Source organism: Cryptotermes secundus, unplaced genomic scaffold, assembly GCF_002891405.2.
Source record: "Cryptotermes secundus unplaced genomic scaffold, Csec_1.0 scaffold126, whole genome shotgun sequence".
NCBI classification, from domain to species: Eukaryota; Metazoa; Arthropoda; class Insecta; order Blattodea; family Kalotermitidae; genus Cryptotermes; species Cryptotermes secundus.
This window is the reverse complement of record NW_019718617.1, coordinates 143,404-170,213: the sequence shown is the minus strand read 5'-3', so window position 1 is coordinate 170,213 and position 26,810 is coordinate 143,404. Positions and strand designations below refer to the sequence as shown.

Genomic DNA, 26,810 nt, shown 5'->3' with positions numbered 1-26,810 from the left:
GAGCACTAGACCATAGAGGCGGTCCTAGTGGCAGATGACTTAGCAAAACGCAGGAGAACAGTGACAGTCCCTGCGTATGCCTACTCCATTGCATTTCAATTAAATGTTTCGTATGTAGGGCTGTGTACGAAACAGTAATGGAATGTCATGGATAAATAGACATCTACAATTCCATGAATGTTGTAGACCTAACTGAGTAATGAATGAAAATCAGAGAACATGGCAAAATAATTTATTACAAGGATTTTTTTGGAGGTGAGTACACGCAAACAAACAAAACAATCTCCGTGGCCTGCAGTCCGCAAGCGAACTATACCGACCGAGCGACGGCTGCTTCTCTGCGAAGTTAGTGCCATCTTTAAGGGTATCGCTTGGTCAGCGCAATGGATCACCACAGTCATTAATTTCGGTTTTCTAGACCGGAGCCGCTATTTCCTTCAAATAGCTCCTCAATTATCCTCACGAAGCTGAGTGGATCCCGTTCTAGATCTATCACTTCTCAGAAAATCTGGTAGCGCTGGGAATCGAACCCGCAACTTTTGGATATATAGCGAAGAACTCTGACCACTAGACCACAGAGACAGTCTTCTGGAGAGTTTTATAAAACAAAATCTTCAATGTCACTACTCCCTTAATAATGTTTGGGATAGGAAGTCTATACTAATTTGCTGACGCAGGTTGAAAGAAATACAAGCTGCAAGCCTCATTTTAAGCACGCAAAATGGAATTTGACGTAACAACAGATTTCTGCGTTAAAGCAAAATTTAATTCGGAGAAGCAGTCAGCTGGCTGGGAATGGAAGGCCTTAAAATCCTTTATAGAGAGCAATTCTCATTCTCTTAACAGAGCCCAGAGAACTGACAGGAGATGGATAATTATTTCGACATATTAACAAAAACGCAGAAACTAAATCAACATTAGGCCTAAGTTTGGTTAGGGAAAGGACGAAAGCAGATTCTCCCTATACGTCTGCCCCTCCCTTTTGCGTGCCTGACTCCACTCCCACCAGTTGTCACTTGTATCTGAGTCGTCGTTTCGTCTCTCTTTGCCTTATAGCTTTTTTATTGGTGTTGACGGAGGGGAGGTGTGCAATATGGGTAGGGTGGCGGGAGAAGGCCAACTTCAATACACGTAATCAGTATTTATGCTTTCTCTGACCCGACTCAGTTGAAACACTAGCTGACGTCTGCAGTGTGGATGAAAGAAATATATAACTTTACAGTGAAATGCAATAAATAATTTCATGACCTCAAGTAGGTGAAAAAACTTGAAGCAGTATCTGTAATTGCTTGCAGTAATGAAGATGACAAATTGTTACCCCCCCATCGCTTTCAAGGGCGCAAATAAGAAATTCGAATTTTGTATGAAATATAGAATGCCGTCTTCAGGGATCCTGTGTCAACCGACGTTTCGGAGGAACGTACCGCCTCCATCTTCAGGGTAGAAAACGATGCGTTCCTCCGAAACGTCGGTTCACACAAGATCTACACGTCGCCACATCACAGAAGATGGCATTCTTCATATTCTGAGCAGTGAAAACCTCAAATCTTACATTGTATGAAATAATTTCTGTCTATTCGGCAGAGTAAAATCAGTCTACGTTTCTTATATAAGAGTTCTATGTTCTGGAATAGAACTTCGTGTAGTCCATGAAAAGTCAACCGACGTTTCGCAACAAAATATCGCCTCCATCTTCAGGGTCGAAGAATAAACTAAGCAAAAGAATTGTCATGAATCAGGTAGCTACTCGAGCAGATGGAGGCAGCATGTTTCTCTGAAACGTCGGGTGACTTTCAATGAACTACACGCGCTTTGTATCTCAGAATATAGAGCTCTTAAAATATAAACTGCTCTCCACAGTAAAACTATGAGTCCGGACTTGATAAGACTTCGCAATTAACAGCACATTATAAAAAACAGAAAAAGAGGTGTTTTGAAAGGTACTCTCCACCTTAGGTTGTACGAATAAAAACCCTAGAAGGCCATAGGGCCTACAAGCACAACAAACTCCGTGGTTTTAGTCCGTAAGCGAACTATACCGACCGAGCCGCTTATCGGCGAAGTTAGTACCAACTTTAGCGGATAGAGGGTGTCGCGTAGTCAGCGCAACGAATCCTCACCGCCGTTAATTTGTTTTCTAGACCGGAGACGCTATTTCCTTGAAATATCTATTCGTAGACCTAACTGGCTTAAAACTACCTAATGAGACTACAGAACAATGAAAGTATAACAGGCAGAAGCCTGATGTTCAACACAGGTTATGTAGTCACTAGAATAAAAACGAGAAACCAGATAAGTTCCCCCTCCCTCCATTCTGAAGTATGGCGTAGGCCTAAAAGCCGGAATGGTGCCGCAGCGGGATAACCGCACGCTACGTGATTGAGCTGGAAGGTCATGCAGAGCTGCTTCCGTCGCGAGGCGCGCGGCGGTACGGAAACGGAGGTGCAGTTAGGCCTACACTTCACTGCCTTTGTGTGAACAAGAGCCATTCGAAGATTAGCGAACATTTTTTTACGCTAGACTTGCTTTGCAACAAGTTTATGCTGTAAAGAATTATATGGTTAACACAGGCATACTTCTAATTGTCCTTATCATACTGGGCAATGTATTCCTGCTAATTGCTGTGTTATCATAAGTCTGCCAGAAGTGCTGCATACCTCTCATACGCTAGTGACATATGTTGTAGAGAAAATAAGGGAAGCTTCGAATAAATGATTAATTCTTTCCTGCATGACGTAAATGAGAGAAGACAAAAGCTTCAGAACTGTGAATTTTACATACTTTCAGTTTTAATTGAGTGGCGTTTCCTTGAGTGTGGGCTACTCATGAAAGCGTTACGGAAAGAAGTGGACATACGATAAACTCAGTAACTCTGTGAATACTGGAACTTAACAAGAAATTAAAATTAGAAATATGGGGGAAAAAATTAAAGAGAACTATTCAAGGAAAAAGTCTTCCTTGGGGTTCATCTAATTTCAGAACAATTAGAAAATCGTCAATTACGTCAGGCGTTAGGTTATATTTGCAATGTGAAGTCGAGACTAATTTAACTCTGTATGTTGCCCGCCCCTGTGGTCTAGTGGCTACAGATCCAGAGGTCCCGGGTTCGATTCCCGGCACTACCATATTTTCTGAGAAGTGGTGGATCTGGAACGGGGTCCACTCAACGTCGTGATGATAATTGAGGAGCCATTCCAAGAAAATAGCGGCTTCGTTCTAGAAAACCGAGATTAACGGCCTTGGGAAACCGTTGCGCAGACCATGCGACACCCTCTATCCGCCAAAGTTGGTACTAACTTCGCCGTACGGAGGTTTTTATATTGAATAACTACAAGCAGCAGACTTTGTTCCAAGTAGAAAACGGTGAGACCGCTTGAAAGAACGTATTCCTGTGTATGAACAAAGTTTATTGCGGGAAGCAATCAACTGGTCGTGATGGATACCAATTATCGCCTAACTCATAATAAAACAGAAACCAAGAAATATGGAGAGATGAATAAATATTTCAGTTTGTCAGCCACGACACTCTGAAATACGAACTAGCTGGATGACCAACCTCTCACGTGTGGATGAAGTCGGCCTATGTCTTAGAAATCGGCCAAGAGTTCTTAAATTTGTGGCTGTGAATGTTAGTTTGTTATGGGCGTCCGTATCTTCACCCAGGAGGCCTAATGTAAGGGTATATAGATAACGGGGGAGGGGGTCACTATGTTACAAGCCGGAATGTCGCGTGATCGAATCCCGATGAGGTGCATTTTTTAATTTACCTAATCCTTCCAACCGCACTATTGTCCTTGGGTCGACTCAGCCTCTAACAGAAATGAATACCAGGAATCACCCTGGGGGGTAAAGGACGGCCGGCGCTTAAGGCTGCAACCTCACCGCCATCTGCTATCCGATTCTCCTGAAAATGTGGGATCCTCAACGTCTCACAACCCTGTGGGCCTCCACGGCCTGTTAAAGGGCTATCTTTCTTTAGTGTAATGTAAGAGGGGAGGTATAATTGTACCGTAACCTAGTAACAAGCAAAGAACTGGACGCAGGCTATCTGTGGGAAAACGTATGCTTCCTGCTTTATTAAAATGCTCCTGTGATCCACAGCAAGGTGCCTAGCAGGAGCCAGTCAGAAACATATTAAGAATATACAGCAGGCCTTTAGATTAGACGCAGCCTATCTTAGATTTGGAAGATTAGGCGTGTTAGTCTTGTGACTTATCTTCAAGCAATATTTTACTTTATTAGCCTCAGCTGATCATTAACTATAGAGATTAAATGCTAAATGCACCAAACCCACTAGATACTCGTATAGAGTTGGCGCTATGTCATTTTTTCAAATTCTATAAAAGAAAATTCACGTTACAAGAGCTAAATATTTTTCGCGTAGGCTGTTACATCAAATTTGATGGTTCTGTGTTAGGCCTAAGCAGATCAGAGTGGCCGCGCGGTCTAAGGAGTGAACTGGCGTCGCTCGATCGAATACTAGGATCGTAGATTCGAACCCCACTCAAAGACATTGATTTCTGTGTAAGCCTGTGTGTTATGAAGCACAATAGACCATTGAAGTTCGCAGTGCTAGGGCCAGTTTTGTGGCTCACCCCTCATACTCATACTCAAGCCTGTGTGTTTATGTTGCCCTGTGTGTAGGTAGCGGCCTTGCGACGGGCTGATCCCCCGTCCAAGGAGTCCTACCGACTGTGTAAAAAAGATTACGAAACTGAAGAAGAGACCAAGGCCCAACAAAGGGCTGTAGAGCCATTGATGAATTAATGCATTAGGTCTAATCGGTGGAAAAAGTCCCACTTAATATATTCATACAACCGCCATGTTGATATTATTGTGAGTAGGAAATGCAAGGCTCACGCAGATGGACCGAAGTGTCATCATGGCTATATAAAGCTTCACGACCATCCGCCAGTTCCTTCAGAAGTTAATTCAGCGGACATGTCCGTAAGAGTCTTAATGTAAGAAGAGTAGGTTTGAAGGAAGATAAATATTGTAACATTTCCGAACTCCGTCATGGGTTCATTAATACGCTAATATTTCTCAGACATTTGAGGAAAGTGCAGGTATATCTGGATGGCTGAACATGGGAAGGCCTACGAGAAGACCTAACTTAGACCTGCGTAAAGGATATTGAATCTAAAGTAAGGACTTTTTGTGAGGATCGACCTGCACTATCTAAACTATGAGAGCAGACGACGCATGCCTAAACGACAAAACGTGGAAGCCATTATTTTGAAATGTACTGTGTACATGTCGAGGCTAATAGTCTCGTTTTATAGCATTTGTAGCAAAGGCTCTACAATTAGCAGTCAGGAAACAAGCAGTCCGTACCTGAGTGCGCAGGCTCCACGTGGCCTGACATTCCCAATAGTGCGTTTAGGCAGTTTTCATAAACATTCACAGGTATTTGTGGCTAGAAATTTGAGAATCACCGTGAGATGTAAAAACATCCTCAAGACAGGAAGAGGCGAAACACAGGGCTTAATTTTGTCGAGTTGGTGAAGTGCCTGGCCTGACAGAAGCTAAAAAGAAACAATGCCATGCACTACATATGCTTGGACAAATAACTATGAAATGGGGTGTGGGTGAGACCCTCCTTATCGACTACTACAAGGACACGGTAGAGGGCTTGTGCCCCTATGACGTGAAGAAACCACGCCAAAGGCAGTCCCAAAGGAGGTTATATCACCGTGGCCAGTAGTCAACAAGCGAACTATACCGACCGAGTTGACCGCCTATTGTCGGCGAAGTTAGTGCCAACTTTAGCGGGTAGAGGGTGTCGCGTGGTCAGCGCAACGAATCCCCACGGCCGTTAATTTCGGTTTTCTAGACCGGAGACACTATTTCCTTGAAATATCTCCTCAGTTATCCCCACGAGGCTGAGTGAACCCCGTTCTAGATACACTATTTGTCAGCAAATCTGGTATCGCAGGGAATCGAACGCGGAACCTCTGGATCTGTAGCCAGGAACTCTGACCATTAGACCACAGAGGCGGTCCGAAATCTATGTATTTCTTCTGTTGCCTTCTTTGCAGTATCGTTACCAGTAGTTTAAAGAGTATCCTGCAGGTGGCAGCACGGTGCAGTCGAGACCCATAACGTCATTGTAACAGTTCAAATATGGCCGCCCCTCTAGGGATATGCAATAAAGCGGAGCAGCGTTCTGTCATTTGTTTTTTAAGCAGTGAAGGAATAAAACCTAGCGAAATTCACCGGCCAATGAAGGTTCTGTATGGTGATGCATGTCTGTAACTCTAGCAAGTATACGAGAGGTGGAGGAAGTTCCGAAACGGCGTGAGCTCAGTGATAGACAATCCTCGACCGGGTCAGGCACACCGAGTAGTAACACCAGAGTCAACTGCAGCGGTTGGACGCATCGTGATGGGAAGTCGGCGCGTCGCACTGAATAATATAGCCGCACTTCCTGACATCAATCATGAGTCAGCTCACCACCTCATCCATGATATGCTCCAGTTCCAGAAAACGTCTGCAAATTGGGTGCCATGACAACTGACTCCAGAATTGAAACAACGACGTGTTCATGCCTGTCAGGAACTTCTGTGGCGCTTTGATGGAAAAGGCGATGGCTTCCTAGAGAGAATTGTTATTGGAGATTAAACCAGGATTCACTACCACCAACCGGAAACTACGAGAGCGAGCAAGGAATGGAGCCATTCCTCTTCACCCAAACCGAAGGAGCTCTGGATGCAGTCATCAGCAGGGAAAGTTATGCTGACTCTCTTTAGTTTAGTTTCAAATTCATAGGAAAGTTTTGAGTAATTATTGTTCTTCGTCGTAGTGATAAGATTTCTCTTTCCATAAACTTTTCACACCACCTACGACTAGCCTTGGAAGGTATATTACTGTTTCTAGCACATCCTTTTGTTTTCGAAATTAAGGCTTCCCTAGATACAGGTAAATATCTGTGAAATGCAAAGGCATCAATGTTGGAATTTCTCCCTTTCCTTGGTCCAGGAGAAGACTTTCTATTTGTCAGACACGAAAACAGCTTTGTTTCTATATTTCTCTATTGACGTTCATAATCCTCACTTACTGTACACTTTCTACCAGCTGCACGATTACCTAACTTTTCAGCGCAGAGAATAATTTCTCTTCTGGATGCGGCAGCATACGTAAAACCGACAGAAAACTAAACGATGATAATGACAAGCAATGATTGAACTGAAAGTTTGGGTTGACTCACAGTAAAGGTGTGGAGATGTTGCTGCTGATGACTAACTCCTAATGTGTTTATTCTTCCCAGGCTATCCCGCGGGCATTTTGCAAATTGGTAAATAATTCCTCGACTATAAGAGGCACTTCAATATTCTAAAGGCAAAACATGTGATAAATTTGTATATTAAAGCTGCATTCTGATCAGGTAGTGCTATGCTGCCTCATCGGGATGTGTTGAAGGTTGCATCTGGTCCCTGAGTTCGCCATGGTGAAGTAGGTTGTCGGCTGCATGGAAGAAGTGGCAAGCTACTCCGTCCAACAACGCGCGCTTCAGATCCGACGGGAACCCGGGTAGTTTTTAAGTGAGGGGAGAGATGAACTCAGTTTGGGCCCCGCCCCATCTAGTGACATCAAGCGTACTCACTTTTCGCTGGTTGTTTAGCGACACCGCGTCGGATGGTAATAACAATAGATTTATTGTTTAATACATTATTCGCATCGGATGACAGGGTGATAATTAAATAATTAACTTGAAAGAATTTGGAAAGAAGTGGTTGTTACCTAACTGGGGCCGTTGCCTGGAGGGACTGAGGCTCAGCTTACGTGGGTTGTTCTCAGAAGTAGGCAAAAAAAAAAAGGTAAAATTAATATTTAATTAGTTGAGCACTATGCCATGAAGGCATATGGGGAGTGGAGGTATAGCTCTACCATTCTTAACCTCGGCACTAGATGGGAGTAAGTAGCGCTCAGACTGCTTTATCGACGGGGAAAGAGCCCCCGGTATCCATTAGATAGGAGGCTGAGTGAGCCTCAGACTCGGTCTGGACGTTGTGGAGAAGAGAAAAGTCTTGCAGAGAAATGCAAACCGTGCTACTAGCTCAACGAAGACTGCTGACATGATGAAGGCAAAGCGGCACTGGCCCTGCAGCATGGAAAGGGACAAAGTTGTGAGTCACGCAGTCTGTTTACATGGTAGTCCTGGCGGGGCTGCAGATGGATCCGTGTCTGATGGAAGCTAATTCTGAGGCTTGCGTAAGTTAATCTTGCCCGGACCACATAGGATATTCATTCATTCATCAGTAATCTGTCAGACGACAGGTCCACAGTCTCTCCCAAAACAGTTTCTCCACTTAATGCGATCTAGAGATTTCTCCTTCAAATGAGAATATCCTCTTCTGTCCCCAAGGTCATCCAGCATCTTCTTACGTCTTCTGGTTCGCATACATGGTGTCTCTGTGTTTGGAAAGAGACTATCCAGGAAAAGTGATAATGTGGTAGTTTTTCCATTTGCTTTCCACATCGCAGTACAACAGCCGTTCAAACCACTCTGGTCACGCCTGTTGCTATACGAACTTGAACCATCTCGAGCATCATTTGCTCTGTGCTTCAAGTCGCTACTGATGACGCTGCTTCCGGCATCAGTTTGTTGGGGTATATCACGCGACAAATAAATTTACGTGGATCTCGGATCTAGCGAATCTTTATTGGACATTCACTCTTACACACCATACAATTGTTATCACTTGTAGTGTCACTTGACCTCTGGCCTAATACTTCAATGCGACGTCTGAACTATCCTTGGTCGTGGCTGGATCTCAACTGTCTGCTGTCTGTATCGTATGGCGACTAGGTTCCAACTGTATTTTTGCTCAAGTCAGTCACATTGTGACTGACGGTCGGTCAGTCAGTCAGTAAGTTTTGGTTTCGAGGCCCATCTGGGGCTCATGACCAGATATTTTTTACTGTTTGACATTTACGGTCTTGTTTTTGAGGAGCTCCCTATCTGACGAGAGGACGGGTCTGTCTTTTATATATGCTGCTGGCCTTGCAGGATATACACAGGATATACTAGTTTCCAATTCTCTTCATGCCAACAATGATGTATTGTAATCGAGAAAACGAAAAAGACTTCTGCAGCTTCATTTATTATATTTTAATTAAATGTTTACAATTCAACGGGAAGTCTCTGCTGAGCCACTAAAGAAATGGACGAAGTCCCGAAACACTAATCTCTAGCACTAAAACAATTTCCCAACATTTTATGGAACCCCAAGATTTATTTCCATGTTCACTAGAGCCCTCCACTGGTCCCTATCTTTAGCAAGGCGGATCAAGCCCACAGCCCCATTTTCCTACAATACAAAACAAGCAAACAAACTCCGTGGTCTGTAGTCCGCAAGTGAACTATACCGACCGAGCGACCGCCGCATTTCGGCGAAGGTAATGCCAACGGTTTTCTAGACCGTAGCCGCTATTTCCTTGAAATATTTCCTCAATTATCCTCACGAGGCTGAGCGAACCCCGTTCCAGACACACAACTTGTCAGAAAATCTGGTAGGCCCGGGAATCGAACCCGGACATCTGGATTTGTAGCGGGGAACTTTGACCACTATACCATGGAGGCAGTCTTTTTAATTTTCTTTTACAATATTCATTTTAATACTGTATACCCATTTACGTCTAGGTCTTCTTAGTTGTCTGTCTCTTCCTTGCAGGTTTTCCTACCAAAACCTGTATATAGTCCTCTTAGCGCCCATGCGTTAAAATTGTCTAAATCATGTGATATTTAGGACTTCCTAAAAGGTGCCTGATATGTTTTTTTTTATTTAGAATGAACGTTAAATTACTTTGGTTATTTGATGTTTGGCATATATGAAATTTGGAAATTTTCTGCTGATTGTTACCTTTATAATGCCCTTCGTTTTATTGTTTAGTTTGCAACGATGCACCCAGTTAACAGAATAATCGTGCATTTCCTTTAAAGCAGCGCAAGAAAAGGTAAAGGTATCCCTGCAACAGGCCGTGGAGGCCCATAGGGCTGTGAGATGTAAAGGCTCCCACATGGCGGTGAGTTTGTCAGCCTTAGGCGCCGGCCGCACTTTACCCCCCGGAATAATCCTGTTACTCATATCTGTTAGACACTGAGCCGACCCCAGGGCTATGGTGTGGCTGCAAGAATTCGGTTAGCCGAAAAATTCAATGACCTCATCAGGAATCGAACCAATAACCTTCCGGCTTGTAGCACAGTACATCAACCATTTACGATACCGCTTTTAGTATTGATGTGATTTAAGTGGCTGGAATTGGTAAGGAATAATGAACGAGAACAGGATTAAAGGGATGGAGGCAAGAGGCAAAAGACAAAAGACAGAAAATAGAGGCCTAAGGCACAATGTGCACCGGGGAAAGGTTGCTTGATGTGCCTCGACATAGCAATGTCAGCAGCACAGGTCAACAGTAACTCCTCTTGCGACATGTCCCCTGATACAAGTCACACAAATTATATCGCAACATGTGCCCTAGTACGTACAGGGCTTAACGGCCAATTGTAGGGAGGTCGAGTTCTTATAGGACCGTAGAACGATGGAGTGTGTGCGGTGCAGTTTCAGTAGTATCTACCAATGCGGTGGAAGTCTATGCTGCTTTCTTATAAATAAGGCAATGACGTGGAATTTCAGATAAATTAAAACAATTCGCGTTCCTAGTGTAAGCCTTCATGTTAGGTGGGTCCCTTGTCACCACGGCATGGCGCGTACTCAGGTTGCGGATGGAGGAGACGCCCTTCGGGTTTGGAGGGAAGCTGAGAATATATTGATTAAGCAGTCGCGAACAGCCGACAAGGGGTGGACCTCCAACTTTGGGGTTCGGCGTGGGACTAACAACTCCTCACTGTGAAGATTAACCTTGTTACGAAAGTTCTCAAGAAGCCTCGGATGTGGACGGATCCCTTGGATTAACGAACTACGCTAAAGAAAATGGATATGATATCTGGCACTTGGAATGTACGAAGTTTGTATAGGGCAGGTTCGCTCAGGGCAGTGGCAGAAGAAATCTTAAAATATAAGTTAGATTTAGCGGGAGTACAGGAGGTCAGATGGGATGGAGGTGGCATCGCACCAGCAGGAGACTATACATTTTTCTATGGAAAGGGGAATGAAAATCATGAATTAGGTACAGGTTTTTTCGTACATAAGAGAATTGCATCAGCAGTTAAGAGGGTAGAGTTCGATAGTGATAGAATGTCGCTGGTGTGATATCATTGTTATGAATGTTCACGCCCCAACAGAAGATAAAATTGATGACATAAAGGATAGATTCTATGAAGAACTAGAACATGTATTCGAGAAATTCCCAAGTACTAACACCGCTCTTTTCCCACCCGCCTTGCTTGTATCGGCGCAGTCGAATGGTGCTATCCCTGCTACACCTGTTTCTACCTTAGGACAGTGTATGATGGCTACTGCAAGTTGTTCTCACAGATCAAACTAAGGAAGATCGGTATAGGTACGGGAAACTAGCTGGGTCGGTTTGCATGAGTCTCAGGGTAGCGATGCCGAAGAAAGCGTTTTTCTGAGAGTTGAGCCAATTGACGTTTATTCGCCTGCTAATTCACCACACTGTTAAAATAATGTATTCTTAGCTTTAAGTTACAGCGTTACACTATCGGCTAGCTATGTCCCGGAGCGTGCAAGGGTCACGTCCGTTCAGTTCGGAATATTGTGAAAGTCTCTCTTTTTGTGGAATGCTTGCACACCCCACGCCGGGAATTCGAAAGATGGTGTTGACATATACATTTCATCCCATCTTCCGTGGGAAGCTTGAACGAGGCAACCCAATCATACTGGCCCTCATTCACAGGCAATTGTAACAAGCTCTGACCTGTCCTTTTAGGCGCGTCCGGTTCCCTGTACCCGAGCTAAATTTTATGACTGATCATAAATGTCATAACTCCGGATTTCTTGTTTCTGCCAAAATCTAGGAATTTCAACATAAACACCGTATTTCAAGTCCCAGACAATGAAATACGATATTAAAGATCACGATACATTTCCAGTAATACCGAAACATAAGACTTTTGGAATTTAAATTACGGAGAATTAATTAGAAATAAATTTCAGGTTCATCAATAATCATCCAAATAAATAAGGGCTCAGAATGATCAGCGTCAGTACCTTATGAAAATTTTGTTAGGAGATTTCAATGCCAAAGTAGGGAGGGAAGACATTCTCAAACCAACAGTTGGGAAAGAGAGTTTGTATGAAATTAGTAATGATAATGGAGTTAGAGTAGTAAACTTTGGCACATGAAAAAATCTTACTATCAAAAGTACAGTGTTCCCACATCGTAACATCCATAAATTTACTTGGACATCTCCTGATGGGAAGATACACACTCAGATCGACCATATTTTGATAGATAGATGGCATTCACATATACTTGATGTCCGATCATTGAGGGCAGCAGATTGTGATACTGACCACTACCTGGTGGTGGCAAAGGTTAGGGAAAGACTGGCAGTGAGCAAACAACACACAGAGTTCATATGGAGAGGTTCAGCCTGAAGAAATTAAATGAGGTAGAGGGTAAAGAGCAGTTTGTGTTGAAATCTCAAATAGGTTTGCGGCTTTGGAAAGCTTGGACACTGAGGTGGATGCTAATAAGGCTTGGGAAACTATTAGAGAGAATATAAAAATGTCTGCCAAAGGGAGTCTAGGTTATTATGAACGGAAGAAGCATAAGCCATGGTTCGATGAAGGATGCTCCAAATTACTGGACCAAAGAAAATAAGCCAAATTGTAATGGTTACAGGATCCAAGCGAGTTAAATGGGGATAATCTGAACAATATAAGACGCGAAATCAGCAGGCATTTCAGGAACAAAAAGAGGGAATATCTGAAAGAAAAAATTGATGAGCTTGAAATGAACAGTAAGAACAAGAACATTAGAGATCTGTGTAGAGGAATAAATGACTTTAAGAGGGGTTACCAACCTAACAGTAACTTTTTTATTGCTAGTGGGGTGGGACTAAGTCCCTTGTACTGCGGCCAATTCTGGCCTATTTTACCAGCCCCAGATGATAGGTGAGGGTGATTGTGGAGCAATTGGTGGAATGAAGATTGGCAGGGGAACCCGAAGCACTCGGAGAAAACCTGCCCCAGCGCCATTTTGTCCACCACAAATCCCACTTGACCAGACCTGAGATCGAACGCGGGCCGCCACGGTGGGAAGCCAGCGACTAACCGCTTGAGCTATGGCGCGGCCCAAAGCAGTAACTTAATGAATGATGAGAAGGGTGATCTGCTTGCAGATTCCCACGTTTAGAATAGGTGGAGGAACTACTTCTCTGAGTTACTGAATGTACATAGGGTCAGTGCCGTTAGGCAGATAGAACTGCATACAGATGAGCCATTAATAGCTGATAATAGCCCTTTTGAGACTGAAAGTGCTATTGCAAAATTGAAACGGTATAAATCGCCCAGTAGTGATCAAATTCCGGCAGAACTTATTCAAACAGGAGGCGAAATATTACGTTATGAGATCCATAAGCTAATCACATCTCTTTGGCATCAGGAAAAATTGCCTGATCAGTAGGAGTCTATTATTGTACCAGTTCACAAGAAGGGCGATAAAAGTTACTGTAGTAATTATCGGGGGATATCACTGCTATCAGATTCATACAAAATTTTATCCAATATTCTTCTGTCAAGGTTAAGTCCATTTATGTATATGAAATTATTGTGGATTATTTGTATGGGTTTCGACATAACAGATCAACTACAGATCAGATCTTTTGCATTCGTCAGATATTGGAGAAAAAATGGGATTACAATGAGACCGTACATCAGCTATTTGTAGACTTCAGGAAAGACTATGATTCAGTTAGGAGTGAAGTATTGTACAATATTCTCATAGAGTTTGGGATACCCACGAAACTAGTTAAGCTGATTAAAATCTGTTTAAAAGAAATGTATAGTAAAGTCCGTATAGGTAAATATTTGTTTGATAATTTTCCTATCCAGAATGGTCTAAAACAAGGAGATGCTTTAACGCCACTCCTTTTCACCTTTGCTTTAGACCAGGGGTCTCCAAACTTTTCGAAACGCGGGCCACATTAGGTAATCCAGCACTTTCAACCGGCCGGATAAAATGAGAAATTAGTAACTCCAGGTATAGTTTTATTGAAATCACAGAATTTCATAAACTAAATAAAGAGTACGTGGGGATAAATTATCGTATATTAATGACAACAGACAGTAGCAGCAAATGCTCATATTTTCATCACAAACTATAATAAAACAATTAATGTGAATGATGGAACTCTTTTTGCGTTCTTAAAATCTGATTACATTGAGGTTTAAATTTTAAAATGCTAATCACAAGTAGCGACTTTAAATGTTCATCGGATAAATTTGCCCTGTATTTCGACTTGATGTAGTTCATCTGGGAAAAAGTTTGTTCACACAGATATGTCGTCCCAAAAATGGAGATAAAGTTACAAGCAAATTTCTTTAAATTTGGAAATTGCTCAGAGTTCAGAAATTTATAAAATTCAGTCAAATTTCCTTCCTTGTATTTGTCTTTAATATGATAATTTTCCTGAAGTTCAATAATTTCCATTTGAATTTGACTTGGGACATCTGCAGCATCACAGTCAAACGGATTTTAAAACAATTTAATTTCCTAAGCACTGGCATCCAAATCAGCAAATCGCTTATGAAATTGTTCATTCAAATCTGAAATGACTAAATTTGCAAACGAGGAAGGAAATTCAGCTTCACCCTTTTTATGCAGCTCTGCATAGTGTAGCATATGAACAAAGTTACAATTTTTCGCTTGGCTTTCCAGAAGTATCAACTTTGCTCTGAATGCCTTGATAAGGGCAAATAAATCACAGACTAAGTTATTTTCACCCTGCAACTTTAAATCCAAATTGTTCATATGGTTCACCAGATCAGCAAAAAAGCTAATTTCCAAAGCCACTCGGTATCTGATAAAAGTGGTTGTGAATAATATTAATATTAACATAATATGGAATATCAATATATTTTAAACACAATCTTAATTAATGAATTTGAAATCTATGAACAAGTATTTCTTTTACTAGTACTCATTGGAAAATTAGTTAAATTGGCGTGTTTCTGCACAATCCTTTCGCGGGCCGGACGTGGCCCGCGGGCCATAGTTTTTAGACTATTGCTTTAGACTGTGCCATTAGGAATGTCCATGAAAACCAGGTGGGACTGAAATAAAACGGGACACATCAGCTGTTGTTCTATGTCGATGATGTGAATCTACTGGGTGATAATATAGATACCATAAAGAAAACACACAAACTTTAATTGACCCAAGTAAGGAGGTTGGTCTAGAAGTAAACATAGAGAAAACTAGGTATATGTTACCTTCTCGTCACCAAAACGCAGGGCAAAATAATGACATAAAGATAGGAAACAGATGTTTTGAAAATGTGGCATCATTCAGATATTTGGGAACGACGATAACAAATCAAAACCTGATTCAGGAGGAAATTAAGAGGCGATTGAACTCGGGTAATGTTTGCTACCATTCAGTGCAGAACCTTTTGTTTTCTCGTCTGTAGTCCAAAAACATAAAAATTAGAATATACAAAACTATAATTTTGCCTGTGGTTCTGTATGGGTGTGAAACTTGCTCTCTGACATTAAGGGAGGAACATAGACTGAGGGTGTTTGAGAAGAGGGTGTTGGACCTAAGAGAGATGAAGTGACAGGAGATTGAAGAAAACTTCACAATGAGGAACTTCATAACTTATACTCTTCTCCAAGTAAAATTAGAATGATCAAGCCAAGGAGGATGAGGTGGGCAGGGAATGTAGCACGAATGGGGGAGACGAGGAATGCATATAGGATATTGGTGGGCAAGCCAGAAGGAAAGAGACAACCGGGAAGACCGATGTGTAAGTGGGTGGAGATTATTAAAATGGATCTTAGAGAGAGAGGATGGGATTGTATGGTTTGGATTGATCTGGCTGAGGATGGGGACCAGTAGAAGGCTCTTATGAACACGGTAATGAACCTTCGGGTTCCATAAAATGCTGGGAAATTCTCGACTAGCTGCAGAATTGGCTGCTCCTTAAGAAGGGCTCAGCTCCATGATTAAGTAAGTGTAAGCCTGTAATATCAAACTGCAGGCGGTCAGTGAGGTTTGTTGTAGACTATGTATAGGGCTAATGTGAGATAGGTTACTGGTTCTAGGAAACTCTACTCCTGTTTTCGGTCTGTAAATCAGTAGGCACTGAGAATTACTGCTTATGTTTCGTAGATAGGTCTATGTGTGAGAACTGTAACGTTTGCCACTCTATGCTTGAGGACGTCTGTTTCTTGAAATGAAATTTGAAATGCATTCCTGGCTTTGTCAAATGTGCCACGTTTCTCTGAAATGAATCTTTACCCCTCATGCGACTGTCACGCCTCCCTTTCTCTCTGCCGGTAGTTCTCTGTGGGGGTGTAATTCGTTGGGGAAATAGTGTCCTGATTTCCCCTTACCAATTCCGTGCTATCGATCTGGTCTTTGATCTTCAAAGAGTCTTTCCCACCGAGCTGATGCTTTAAAGTTGTAGTATTTTTCATATAGTCACGCATATAGTGTGGCTATAGGCGAGTTTTCGACGTGTGACAGATGTATCGGACTCTTTGATCACCAGTAAAACAACACTTTTTGAGCCATAACTTTCCATAGAAAATTCTGCCAGAACTTATCCGGTTTTCAGTTCTTTTGATTTCACAAAATAAATCTTTTGCTGATCAGGGTTTTCAACCTTGCGTCCAACCCCCAACCTGGAGGACCAGGTCCCTGCATTTATGTCTCCCAGTGATAGGATGACCCAGGCACCGGGTTCGCTTTCGTCTTCTACGAGGTGTACCGGAAGTTTCCGGAGTAGGTCAAAAAACAAAAGGTGGCTTGACTTACTCAATTCTGGCTGCCATCTCCTTGGAACGTATACTGCCATCCCATCGTTTTTCCACACTTCAGAAGCACCGTGGAGTACCGCTTGCCACACTGAGACGCCACACGCTTGAGACACTGCTCAAAACGTCGTTCCTTCAGTTTCCTATTCAGAAAAACAAAGTGAAATCACATGGAGCTATGTACGGCGAGTAGGGAGGATGGGGAACGATAACCATATTGTTGTTAGTCACAAACTCTGTGTTTTTCAGGGATGTGTGGGCAGGCGTCTTGTAGTGAAGAAGGAGTCAGTTGTGGTTGCACAAAATTTTCTGTCAAGATCTCCTGGTAAACTCCATAACTGATTCCAACTGTGTCTTCGAGGTCATGGATTGTTCGGCGACGGTCTTCGTGAATGGGTTTTCGAATTTTTGCAACATTTTCCATCGTTTTGTTGGTGCTTGATCGCCCCGAATGTTTGTCATCTTCAACTGACACTCGATTGGCCTTGAAACGTGAATGTCATTCAAAAACCGCTGGCCAGTTTAAAGAATAGTCTCCAAAACCACCACCACCACCACCAACGGCTCTACAGCCCTTTGTTGGGCCCTGGCTTCTTCAGTTTCCTAATCTTTTTTACACAGTCGGTAGGAATCCTTGGATGAGTGATCGCCGTGACGCAAGGCCTCTACGTACACACAGGACAACACAGACACAGAATAAACCAACACACAGGCTTTCATGACTTTGAGTTGGATTCGAACCCACGATCCCACCGTTCTAGGGAGCGAAAACAGTTAATGCCTTAGAGAGCGCGACCACCCGTGATCGGCTACAGGGAGTATTACATATGTAAATGTATAAATTATATCAAGTGTTCAATTAACACGACCGGTTTCTCAAATACAACATTGGATTACGCATCATTAGGCCCTATGGTATATTAATTTATAATATTTTATAACATAGTATAATTTGGGAAATAATTATACAGTATATAACATCTATTTTTCATAAATTTAGACTTATATAACTGAGACAGTAGGTCTAAATCTGCTTTAACTACTATTTTTTTTATTGCTTGTGGGATGGGACTAAGTCTCTGGTACTGCGGCCACTTCTGGCCTATTGTACCAGCCCCAGATGATAGGTGAGGGTGATTGTGGAGCAACTGGTGGAATGAAGATTGCCAGGGGAAACCGAAGTACTGAGAGAAAACCTGCCCCAGCGCCACATTGTTCACCACAAATCCCATTTTACCATACCCGGGTAATTATACGTAAGGTGATACTAAAAGAAATGAATCTTGAAAGATTTGTATTTACAATATTTGTGATAATAGCCATGTTTTCAATATAACCCATGAAAACAAAAACAACAAACTCCGTGGTTTTAGTCCGCAAGCGAATTATGCCGACCTAGCGACCGCCGCTTGTCGGCGAAGTTAGTACCAACTTTAGCGTACTAAAGCTAAAGCTAAAAGCATCCGGGGCATGAAGCTGAACTAACCTTAAATTAGTGCCGAGGTCAGGAAAACGTTGGTCTATACACCTAATCCCCCATACGCCTTAATGGCGTAGTGCTAGGATAGTTGCAGGCAGGAAGATTACAGCCTAATACTGCTCTCTGCGTCATGGCAAGTGCCAATATCATTAAATTTTATGAGGTTAAACTCACCTTGAATTTTCAGTCTCCGTTTACGCCTGCTAATCAAGTTCAATTACGTAATTATGGGTCACTATACTATTCACAGATCGTCACATCCTAACCTTACATACATGTGTGTACGTGCGTGCGTGTGTGTGTGTGCGCGCGCGCGGATGCAACATTTGTGCATGCGTATAGTGGGGGAAGGCACGTGCGTGAGGAATGACTTTACAAGTTTATTTTATGTACTCCACTCTGTGGCGAAACGATGAGGGTGTAAAGGTTATGTTGATTTATCCAAACGAATATCACTGGTGAAGGGTATGTTGCTCTCATTTTCGTAGCACAGTTTATGATGTGGCAAGTATTTGTGTTAGAGATGTTATAATATACGATCTGTGAATAGTATAGTGACCAATAATTACGTAATTGAACTTGATTAGGAGGTGTAAACGAAGACTGAAAATTCAAGGTGAGTTTAACCTCATAAAATTGAATGATATTGGCACTTGCCATGATGCAGAGAGCAGTATTAGGCTGTAATCTTCCTGCCTGCAACTATCCTGTCCTCCCCCTCCAAAATTTTTTACAGTGGTCCCTGTTAACCTTTCGGTGTATACCATTGTATAATAATTGCATATATGAAACATTCTGTGTGAACATATTGTATTTGTGTTTACTTAACCATGAAGTGTTTTAACTCTTAACATTTCGAGGTTATATCACCCTTAAATGTATTTCAGATCAAAATGCGGTATTGTCCACCAAACGTGACACTTGGGGAAGTATGGATTAACCATGGGACGTCACAGTGTTTCATGGAGACACTTACAGTCAGTATTACTGCTGGCTTACTGTTTCTCTTTGGGTCAGCACAGCTTTGGATTTACAGAAAATATGGTACACAGTTGGCACAGTTGTCATTACCACGTTCAAAGCTGTATCATGCACAGATTTTCTTCACATTCCTCCTGCCTGTCTTAGCAGCCATGCGATTTATATTGCAGGCAACAGTTCTTAATGGAGGAATTGTGTATGGGTACATGGTAAGTATGGAAAATGGTGTATAATGATTACAGTATAGCTGTACGATATGATTGTGTGCATAACTCTGTAATATGGTGGCCGAATGGTAAGTACATTAGGATGATTTATTTTTTAGAGTAATGGCAATACCCAAATTCACAGACATGATTGGCTAGGTAAGTAGGTGTGGCAACAATGATTGAAACCTCATTTAGAGACAGATGTACATGTACTGACTTTGTTGAAAAGATGTGTGTATAGTGTGGCTTGCTCTGTGAATAGACTTCATGACTGTGACGTTGAAGCTGGTCTAGGAATCTCAATGGTCAACGTGTGCCTTGTCTAGCCAGAACAAAGTTACACATCCCTGGATCCCTGGTCATAATGGGGATGCAGATGCCTTACATAGGGAGGGTGGTTTATGCCATGGTCCTAAATCAGCTGTTTCAGTCTCATCATGTGTTGGCAGGCTCAAGATTAAGGACTGCCTGAGTGAAAAACATCCCAAACACTGGGCTGTGACAATAGATTAGAGGCAGTCAAAGCTCTTCATTGAGAATCTGTGGATTAACTGCCTCGGGACAGGAAACAGCGTGGGCTAATAACAGGGATGCTGACTGGTCACACTGTGCATTGAAAAGGTGCAAAATGAACACAGCTGATAAAGAAAAGGAGTAATACAAAGTGTTAATCAACTCCATCCAGTGTGACTCAAAATGTTTTTTCTCTTTCTTCCTTTTTTAATCTTTTATCCTTGATATGTTTGAGTCACACACATTTTATCAGTCACACTGGATGCTGTTGGTTAACCTTTTTTAATATTGCTAGTGTGATGGGCCAGGATGAACCAAATCAAAAGGAATAACTTCACTCCCAATGAAGGTGCATGAAAGCTGTTTGAGGTGGAAGGTGTAAAAACCCAGCAAATATTTTTATTGTGTCAGTAGATCTTGACATATACTCCTTTGCAGTGTGGCAGACATTAAACCGATATTCTATCCATCCAGGCATTTCTTAACATTTGTGCAGTTATAGACACTACTGCATCAATGATCCTGTGGCACAGATCAGGCAGGCCATTGACTTTGGTCTGATCCATGATGTCGTTTTGACATATCACCACAGAGAGAAGTCAAGGGTGATCAAATGAGGAGGTGTAGGATATGACAGAATGAAGCCACCTCAACGGATTCACATGTTGCAAATTGCTCATTAAGATGTTGGTTATGTTGTATTTTAGCATCCTGTTGCACTGATTCATATCCATAATGTGTATATATTTACTGTCATTTAGTGCATACGGTTTAACTTGTCACTTCACACTACATGTTTCGGCATCATTCTGCCATCCTCAGGTGTATCAATCATGTTAAACCATTGCACTGCCTGCCATCAAGTGTCCATTTATAAAATGATATAAAATGTGTGTTCATCGTTGTTCATTGATAAAATTTATATATTAAAAGTTGTTAAGATCTATCATCTTACATGTCGTATATCAAACTCGTGTGTAACGCCATTTATCCGCTATGGGAGTCGTTCTTCTTATGTTTTAATTGTGTATATACTGTGTCTTATGATGTGTCTTTCTTATGTGGCTGCGTGTGTTGTATTGCTGGACATATGTGTGTGTGTGTGTGTGTGTTCCAGTGCCTGGCCTTGTACAATTAACTCAGTAAAGAGTCATGTATTTCAAGTACAACTGTGCACTAGCACACACTGCAAAATATCCAGTGATGGCTACCTGGACTGTGTCTGATAAATAAATAAATAAACAATAGGGGAACATGGCTGGATATGAACATATGTGGCTTTTGTATATCTGGAAATTTTATACAGAAGTTTAAACACATAAACCAAACATTATGTAGGCTTTAGCAGTCAGAATCCGGGATATTGTTTTGGAAATCACAGAATAATTTTGTCCTTCTCTGAAGATGTTATGTTAGGGTTTGACCAGCTCACAGTATGTGGGCTGCATGCAGCCTACCAGTTCCTTTTGTGAGAACTGCATTTTTGAAAATATGTGTTAAGAATTTTCCTCCTCTTAAAAAAAAGGCATCACTGCTTGTCAAAAAACTATGAAAAGTGCTTTCTAAATATTCCGTGCATAATATTTCAGTTGATTCCATACGACACCTAATAAATAACTTAAATGTATGGAATTAGTATTACTTTGTGATCATATGCAGTCAATCAAGTACTTAGCAACAGATTTTATAAGTACCATCAGATTGAAAGATATTTATGTTGGTATATTGGAAAAGTATACATTTTTTATGTGATCCTTGGGTAACTAAGATACACTGCAGCTACTCAGTGCTTTATGGTTGGACTACCCTATCTTACATCATTGAGAAATATGTTCGAATAGTGAGGAGACCTCTCAGCTGCTGCATTAAAACCTTAGTGTGCACAGTGTTCTTATAGGCAGAATTTTGAAAACAGATAAATCATCTTTCAGTAAACCTGCCTGTATCTTATTGTAAGCTGGTTCTTTAACTTGCAAGTCATGGAAGTGATGAGAAGGGCTGTCCTCTGTAGTAAAGACACTGTGTATTTCAAATAAATTATGATGAACGTGAGTCTCTGAGAGATACTTTTGCATTTGTTTACAGATTCTGTCTGTCCTGCTCACTGTAGCCATGTTCCCATTCTCTGCGTACATAATTGTTTTGGAACGCAACTACCTTCTGCCATCAGTTCCAACACGAGGTCATGGGCTGGTTCTTTTATTTTTCTGGACATTGGTATTGATATCAGAGAGCTTGTCTTTCATCAATTTGAACAGAGAAGACTGGTGGTTTCATCTCACTACGTAAGTGTTACTCTTAAACGGACTATCTAATCAGCAAATATGTTGTCTTACATAAATGCATCACAAAATTCTCTGATAAATTGTTTCTCATTTGTTTGTGTTTTGCTAGACTGACTGATGAGATTGAGATGGCCGTGTTTGTGACACGCTTTGTGTCATGTGTTATTCTGTTTGTACTTGGACTGCGAGCCCCAGGCATTATGACAACCAGAGACTATTTAAACCTGAACAACTCGTCCAGTGAGCACAACATTGAGATAGATGTAAGTCCATATATGCAGTCCTGCAATGCACAGCTTTTTGATCAGTCTGTATTGTCTTTATTGTATATTGCTGCAGAGCCTAACATTCCAACTACAAGTTCTCGTGTCCTTAATGGTCACTAGGATTATGCCACAGAATCTGTCCAGTTTTGAAGCATCATCAAATTTGTAACACAGGTCTCTTTTGTGATGGATTGTTAACCTTACACCCAACCTTCAAGCTGGAAGACTGATCCATACCACCCAGCCATAACTGCCAATTGAATGTATTGACACTTACCCTGAAAACCACTGCCTCCATTTGCATCATGTTGTGCTGACAAAGGACTAACTTAATTTGAGTTTGACCAGTTTAGTGGTTCAGTCTTTGACAGGAATAAAAGAGCGAGTCTGCTACTCCTCAGATGCAAACCAAACTAAAAACAGTACTGCGGTTATAGATAGATTATTTCTGTGAATTACGTAGTTCAATGAACAGAGGACTGAGAAAGTGTGTCCAAAGCCAAGATCTGCAGAAAAATAAGTTTTGCATCTGTCAATACAGGACACTGGTGTAACAAATCAAGGATCTACATTCCGAAATGTGTGGAAGAAGATGTCTGTTCTGGCTCCTTTCCTGTGGCCAAAAAAGGATGTCCTCCTACAGTTTCGAGTTATGTTCTGCTTCCTTCTTCTGGCAGCTGGGCGAGCAATCAACCTGTATGTGCCAATCTACAGCAAACTTATTGGTGAGTTCATGTCATTTGTTACATTCCGACCTCATTACTCCATGATCTTTTTTTTTTCCTGAGAGTGTCTCCCTTAAGAGTTTTCTGCAGAGAACTATTTGATCTGTCTTACAAATAAACCTTTACAAGAGTTTCAGAAATAATTTCACTTCTGATAGGGCAGGAAGTTGGTGACACTGCTGCATAAATCTCCAACTGTACAACTGGAAGAAACTACAAAACATATACAACTTCTTCTATAAAACAAATAGAGGAATTGTACCCCAAAAATTGACCTCTATGTACTCTTTTCAATGAACACCCTGAAACATATGAGTATTGTATACCTGCAAGGATTTGTAAATTGCAGCTCATATGGCAGTTATAAGACTCCATCATACCCAAGTAGTTCTCCTTTCATTGAGCATCTGTGTGTTTCTCCACCCAAGTCTGCTTTTAGAGGCAATTTAATAGTTCATCCCCATTACACTGTTTAATTTACAGCAGATGCAAATAATTTTTGCAAATAGATACTGTGCAGAGATGTTATTCTTGCTCGCTTTTTGTTAAATATACATTGTATAAGTATTGAAGTCACAATATGAAATATCAAGGATATATTAAAGATTATACAAGTATGACTTCGTATTGTGACGTGTTGCGCAATGGAGGACAACCCCTCACCCCGCCAGCGGTGACGTAACACTTTTGGAGCGTTGCCGTTGCTATGGTAATAAGCCAGTCAACACCCCGCCTCTCTCCGCGGTGACATAACACGGGATGCCGCCGTTGCCACACAGCAGGAAACAACTCTCGACAGCGTTGCTAGCAATATGGCGCCAGACAACAGTGGTGCCTATTACGTGGCTGTTTTCTGTGTTGTTCGGAACGAGGCTAAATAAGGAGCAGCGAAGACTATTCACCATTAGTTCTCGAGTTACAGTTCTCAAGTTCTTGAGTTTGCAATATAGTTACGAGTTAGCCAGGCAGTCAACCTTTCAGTTGTAGTCTAGCATTTGCAGTGTAGTAATTGTAATACTGCAGATAGCAGTAATTGTGAATCTGTGAATTGTGTGATTGTAAGAGCGAATGTGCAATAAGATTTGCTATACCCAATAAGGCATGAAGTTATTTGTCATGTTATACACCCAACACATGACAGTATCATAGATATTAAAATTATTAAAGGATGTATTATATATTAAAAATTATTAAAACTTAATTAAAATATTATTATCATTATAATTAATTAAATATTTATGTTTCATTTTTCACTTCTTAATAACACTTAGTTTTATGATAATGAAATTATTATTATTGTTATTATTATCATTTATTTGCTTCTTTGTTTACTTTTCTTCATTATTGTGTTTTCCCAAGTAATTGCCTGTAATTTGTTTTTGACTTATAATGTGTTTGTCTATAATGTAATTACTTTCATCTGCACTGTGCTAAGTCTGTAATTGGCCTTGCGGCTGTTGACTTGGCACATAAATAATAAAGAATTGAATTGAATTGAATTGAATTATTGAGCTAAGCACAGTGAAGTACATACCTAGCATAACGCCCATACAAGGAAGTGCACACAATATAATTAATGATAACAAGTATCACACAACTTTATATTGATAAACATGTATACATTAGGACTACACATAACAACCCCTTACAATAGCTTCCATATATGCTTATACATCATACCTTTGGGCACTATGACCATTCGACCATTCACATGTGGGCACTTAACAACATGGATCCATGAACTTTATAATGATGTAGCTCATCACTACATTAGGCACTATAGCTTTGAAACTTGGCATACATATTTTTTAACAAGTTTTAATACTTTTTAATAATTTTAATACATATAATACAAAGTCAGTGTACTTGTGTAGTATATATTTGAATATATCCTTGATGGTTTAAATACAATACTTATATTAACTTGAGGCACATGAACCAGCTTGCGGCATCTCATTTCAGCCTCACACATCTTACGTGATTGTGAGGCTGTAGCTTACTTAAGATATCGCCACCTAGGTCAGTTCTTCATGGAACCAAGTGACTTTTATGATGCCCCCATAAATAAGGTCCTACATTTCATTCAAAGTGTAGGATTAATAAAGGGTTAATCCAAAGGGGAAGCACAATAGATCATTGAAGGTCGCAGTGCGGGGGTTTTATGGCTCACCCCTCATACTCATACTCATACTCATACTCAACTTTAGGCAGAAACTCTGTATCATAGAATATGACATGTTACACCAGTATGGATCCATATTAGGAGTTCAGTGACGTAGACATATTCTTATATCTCTGCCTGATGATGGTCCTATGAGACCGAAACATGTAGCAGGAAATAAATATTCAGTTGTAAAATATTGATTATTTCTTTGTTTATCACTTTGTTGTGATGACAGCTAACCTAACCATATATGTTTGAGACACACAACAGGATGCACACTGTTAATATATAACAGTTTTGTCTGATATTATAAAATTACATCTAGTTATAAAATATGTGGTGTGACCAATCTTGTACTACGCTGTTCTATGTTGTGCCTCTTCTAATTGAGCCTGTTCCCAGAAAGGTTCAACTTAAACAGCAAGGAAATGGCTATGAAGCCTATGATTGGGTTGATGGAGGGGGCAGACAATGTATCACCTACTTCTTGCTTCTTCTGCCAGCATGTGGAGTACTACTGAACCAAGAAAGCGGTATTTTGATTTCATTTTATAACATGTTAAACAGGGTAACACAGTTTGTGAATGCTTTGCCACTGATTTCTAATGTGATTAGCTTTGCAGCAATAAACTTGTCTGTGCAATAAATTTACAGGACAGCGCAGTTTGCAGAATTTTGAAGAGCACATTTAGAAAATATGTAATATTCATAAAAATTTCAAAGTTGTGGAAGAATATGCAGTGAAATCAACACAGACTTACTACAGGATGAAATTAAAACTTTGTTTTACAGTGGACAGCATGGTAATTCAGAATCCAAGGTTTCGGTGGGACTGGGTTCTTATTTATGTGGGCTTCAAGTTCCTTCAAGGAGGTGGAACTGGAGGAATGGGCCTGCTGAACAATCTCCGATCTTTCCTGTGGATCAGAATACAGCAGTACACCACTCGTGAAGTTGAGGTAAAAGCAGCGTCTGCTCTGTCAGTTGTAGTGGTTTGTTGATATTCCCATTGTTAGGTAATAATGCTGTATTGTGGTGGCTGGGTCTTCTCAACTTCGGCAAAACCGGGGTACCACAATACAGTGTCATCATCCAGTATGAAAGGGCAAATGCACATTTGAGGATGCCATTGAAAGGTGCTCTTTATTTATACATGACAACCTGCCTGCTCATCTTGTCTCAGGAATATTAGAGTCAATTTTACCGACTACACAACACGTTTTTATTATTATCACACTACATGTTTCGACCTCAAGAGGTCATCCTCAGGTGTACGAACTAAT

General features: G+C 41.1%; 1 protein-coding gene across 3 annotated transcripts in view; it reads left to right on the top strand.

The window, feature by feature from the left end:
* Positions 1-26,810, top strand: part of LOC111861460 (ATP-binding cassette sub-family B member 6, mitochondrial) — an 81,896-nt gene that overhangs the window by 39,372 nt on the left and 15,714 nt on the right. For 2 of the 3 annotated variants that reach the window (XM_023846087.2, XM_023846072.2), the window contains 5 exons: positions 19,272-19,574; positions 22,173-22,372; positions 22,482-22,635; positions 23,180-23,363; positions 26,320-26,486. In XM_023846087.2, the coding sequence (XP_023701855.1) occupies positions 19,278-19,574; positions 22,173-22,372; positions 22,482-22,635; positions 23,180-23,363; positions 26,320-26,486 (1,002 nt within the window). In that variant the 5' untranslated portion in view covers positions 19,272-19,277. Of the gene's footprint in view, positions 1-18,756; positions 19,001-19,271; positions 19,575-22,172; positions 22,373-22,481; positions 22,636-23,179; positions 23,364-26,319; positions 26,487-26,810 lie in introns of those variants that run through there. The other variant, XM_023846080.2, reaches the window with a different exon arrangement.